Raw genomic sequence first — 3,930 nt, 5'->3', positions numbered from 1 at the left:
GTGAAATGGTACGCACACACCCACCCCCCCCCCCTATTTTTTTTTGAAGGACAATTTTGTTTACAGAACCTTTACAATTTATTTTATTCGTTGTTTCTATTGTGTTGTTTATTTAGTATAAAAATGTCCTCCAGTTCCAGTGTTAAATGTTCATTAGTACTTAAAGTCTATCGACCTTTGACGATGTGTTCTTGCATTATTCTGCTATTACAATTGTATTACTTGAAAATGACCTCAAAACAACAATATTATCGTTTATCGCGATAACTTCTGGGCCAATTTATTGTCAAAACAAAGTTTGTTATCACAACAGGCCTTAATTAACCTCAGGCAATGCAATTTTATTATAGCGTTGATTAGTTTAGTCGTCATCCAGATTACAGTTGCTGAGCAAACTCTGAGTCTGGTAACTTTAATGATTTTTAACACAATATGTCACATCAGTTAACAAAAAATAAATAAATAAAAGTAGATCCAGAAGCAAAACCCACTATTGTTTGGTTAAGAATTGTGTTCTTCCCCAGCTTTAATCCCACGCAGACACAAAGTTAGCCTTGAAAAAAAAAAAAAAAAACTAAATCTGATGAGCCTTGGGTCTAAATAACACTGATGCCTGTCTGCCTGACGGCAAGGTGACACAATGAAAGCGGTGTTCCTTACTGACACACTAGCATTTAGAAATGTCAGCCGGGATGAGTTCGGGCAGTCAGCACTTTGAAGCCCAGCGTTGCTCCATCAACTCCGACATCCACTCTGCTCCGTCAGACACAGCTTCGCTGCGGGTTTTGTTTTGTCGTTTCAATTTTCATACCAATATTATTTATTTTTTATTTATTTATCCAGTTCCATTTGGATCTTTTTTTTTAAGCTCCTGTAAATAAATAAAGGATCCTCGAGTATCTATTTTTGTGTCGGAAAGTAACAGTGAGTTTGAAAATCGACGCACGAGCTCGCGCGTGCTCGTGTGTGTGCACGTGCCAAATTTCCAACATCAGCACCATTTCAGCCCAGCCACAGAAAACGCTCCAATATAATTAGCTGGCACTACTACCGGGAGGCGGAGAGGAGGAAGAGGAGGAAGACAGGAAACGAAGTCAGTGGTGTGGAGAACTTGATGACTCACCATTCACTTCAATTAGGTCCGACAAAACATCTGAGCGCGCGGTCGGTCCGAGCGTACAGCAAACTGAATGAACGATAAGCTTTGAGTACAACGATACGTTTTCTAGACTGATGTAATTCGATTAAAGTAATGGAATCGAAACAAAATAGCCGACAGAAAGTCGTGGGATGGAAGGAGAAGATGGGGCCGTGAGTGAAAAGAGGTTTGAACTATTTCAAATTAGGTTCCAACATCAGGACTCAAAGGAAAACCTCTCTCCACATAACCTCTCACTAGCTGCATTTGAATTCACCATAAAATTGCATAAAATGGAAATTACGGAAATAAATTCGCTTACTGGAAACACGCCTATTTTTAAAAAAAAAAGAAAAAGAAAAAAAAACACGTTTTGCGCTATAGGATAAGATGGTTATTCAGACGTATCGAAATAGATGCTTTTCGCACAACTGTAATGAAAACACTTTTTCGCGTCACACCAGTCACGTGATTAACTACTGGCGAAAACCATGAAGAAGAGGAAGGCAGGAAGTATTTTCCTTCGTGGTTTGTAGTTTGTTTTGTTTTGTTGGGGGTTTTTCCTCCACTATATAGTCACCGCCTTAAAATAATGACTAAAGTAATTTTTTTGACAAACATGATTTTTGAAAAGAAAAAAAAAAGTTAGTAATATAATAGGGTTGACAATACTTATGCCAATGGTATATATATATATATATATATATATATATATATATATATATATATATATATATATATATATATATATAATTTCTAAACTTTAGAATTCTCTTGCCACTAAATAAATGTAATTATATTAGAGTTTTTAAAGAAATTCTGCAACTGGAAATAAAACATTCAATTATTGTAATACTTCTTTTATCCTTACAAGAGGTGGCAGTAAATGTGGCTACCGGCCAGCAATCTATGTTAAATATTCGAAAATGTTTATTCTTCACAATTATTGTGTCCTTAATAATAATAATAATAATAATAATAATAAAGCATTTCAAAACAAATCATTCACTGCACTGCTATACTTGGACTATTTAAGATCTGCCTATCAGGATGTCTCCATGTTACTGATTCCAATAAACATAAATCTCTTCGATTAAAATAAGGCTGCAAAATAAATGTTCTCCAAAATATAAAGAAGCTGTTAGGAGTCAAAATTTGAAGTAATAGATGTCAGCTGACTTAACCCAGTAGTTCTGTCACTTGATTAGATGCTGGCCATGTGAAGGCCCTTCCTTACTTGGCATGCTGTCAATGCATTGTTGTTAAAGAAGAAGAAGCTTCTGCAACGTGAATTCCCTGTTAGCATTAAAGCTCCAAGTGACATCTCTGCCTCGGCCTGGAGAGCTCCACAGAGAGCCTTTGTTCAGCTGCCGGCCGGCGGTGCCAAGCAGCGGCTGAAGGAGGGGATGCTGCGGTCGGTCGGTGTCTTGTCTTACCCTGCTCCAGGTCTTGCTGGTCGTACCACGGCTCTTCTTCTTCGGTGACGAATTCCTCCATTCTCCCTGAGCTGAGCATGGGTGTCCCGCTCCGTCCGAACCGTGAACGAATAATAAACCCACAGAAATGAGTCCGTGAACGCCTCTCTTCTCCTGACGGGAACAATAACCCCCTCCAACGGCGGAGGAGGCGGCGGCAGAAAGGAGTCTCGGAGCAGAGCAGCGGTCTTCTCCCTGGAGCTGCTCCCCGGCAGGCTCTCCCTCTTCCTCCCTCTCTCTCTCTTTCAGTGAGGGAGTGTGGCTTTACGTGTTTCCTCTCTCCTTCCGCTTCTCTGCTGCTCCCTTCAGTCGCATCCCCTCTACACATGAACCCAGCAGCACCGGCCCATCCCGGAGCCCCAGCCAGCCGACACAGCTGCTGCTGCTGCTGCTGTTGCTGCAGAGACGTGGCAGGGATGTTGCGACAGCCGCCACTTCCTTTCTCCCTGTTTTCTGATCAGCTGCACACTCGCGATGCCTTCACCTGCAGCTCGTACAGGCCGCGCTTTTGTCTCCACTCGAGCGTGCAAAACGGACACGAAGACAGAGATAACATTGTCCGCGTAATCCTATTAGTGTAAAATTAATTTACTACAACGGATTTTGTATTTAAAGCTGACATCTGACCAAAAAATAAAATATAATGCAACCAAATCTAAACCGGAGAACAAAATGATCTATGCTATAATGAAGTTTGCAGATGAAACCAATGCTATTAGTTTGACCCAGAACAATGATGGAGTCCGAATGCAAACAGGTTGGTCCAGAACCACCTGGAGCTTAACCTGTTCAAAACAGTGGAGGGTGTCTGAGATAAGATCAAATTAAACACAATCGGTGTCAAAAAATATTTTTGTTTGCACCGCTATCATTTTAAAAGATATCAATGAATGTTTCCATTGGTCATCAAAGGTCAAGCGGAGGGTCCACGTTTAAGAACTCAAACAATCAATAGTGCAGCAAATATTTTAACTGCGCATCAATGTAGCACAAGTAATTTCCATCAATTTTGTTTAATTTTTGTTTATGTGGTGGACCTAGCAAGCATCTGCAAAAACAATTGCCTTCACTTAAAAGTGTAGGCAACCTCAGTACAATAGATTAATTACACATGATTTTGATGCCCTTTATGCTTTACTGGTGCTAGGAGTTTTACTAAGCATAATTTATTTCTATTTACACTCCTCAGTGCGAAAGTAGTCCAAGTTCCGCATTGCTAGATGCTAATTTGTTGCTAGCTGCGCTAACTCCACTGCAGCTTTCTTGCCATCTTTTCCAAAAAAGCCTGACTTGTTCAACTATTTCCAACTTAAATTT

At 40.1% G+C, this 3,930-nt stretch overlaps 1 protein-coding gene across 1 annotated transcript in view; it reads right to left on the bottom strand.

The window, feature by feature from the left end:
- LOC106952102 (cerebellar degeneration-related protein 2-like) overlaps positions 1-2,941 on the bottom strand; it is a 17,684-nt gene extending 14,743 nt beyond the window's left edge. The window contains exon 1 of the mRNA XM_015040004.1: positions 2,575-2,941. Within this exon, the coding sequence (XP_014895490.1) occupies positions 2,575-2,941 (367 nt within the window). The remainder of the gene's footprint in view (positions 1-2,574) is intronic.
- Between the last annotated feature and the right edge of the window lie 989 nt (positions 2,942-3,930).

This window comes from Poecilia latipinna, unplaced genomic scaffold (assembly GCF_001443285.1).
Source record: "Poecilia latipinna isolate Pla-1442-1.1 unplaced genomic scaffold, P_latipinna-1.0 Scaffold492, whole genome shotgun sequence".
In the NCBI taxonomy this organism is placed as follows: domain Eukaryota; kingdom Metazoa; phylum Chordata; class Actinopteri; order Cyprinodontiformes; family Poeciliidae; genus Poecilia; species Poecilia latipinna.
The sequence above is the reverse complement of the archived record's forward strand: the minus strand, read 5'-3'. Positions and strand labels throughout refer to the sequence as shown.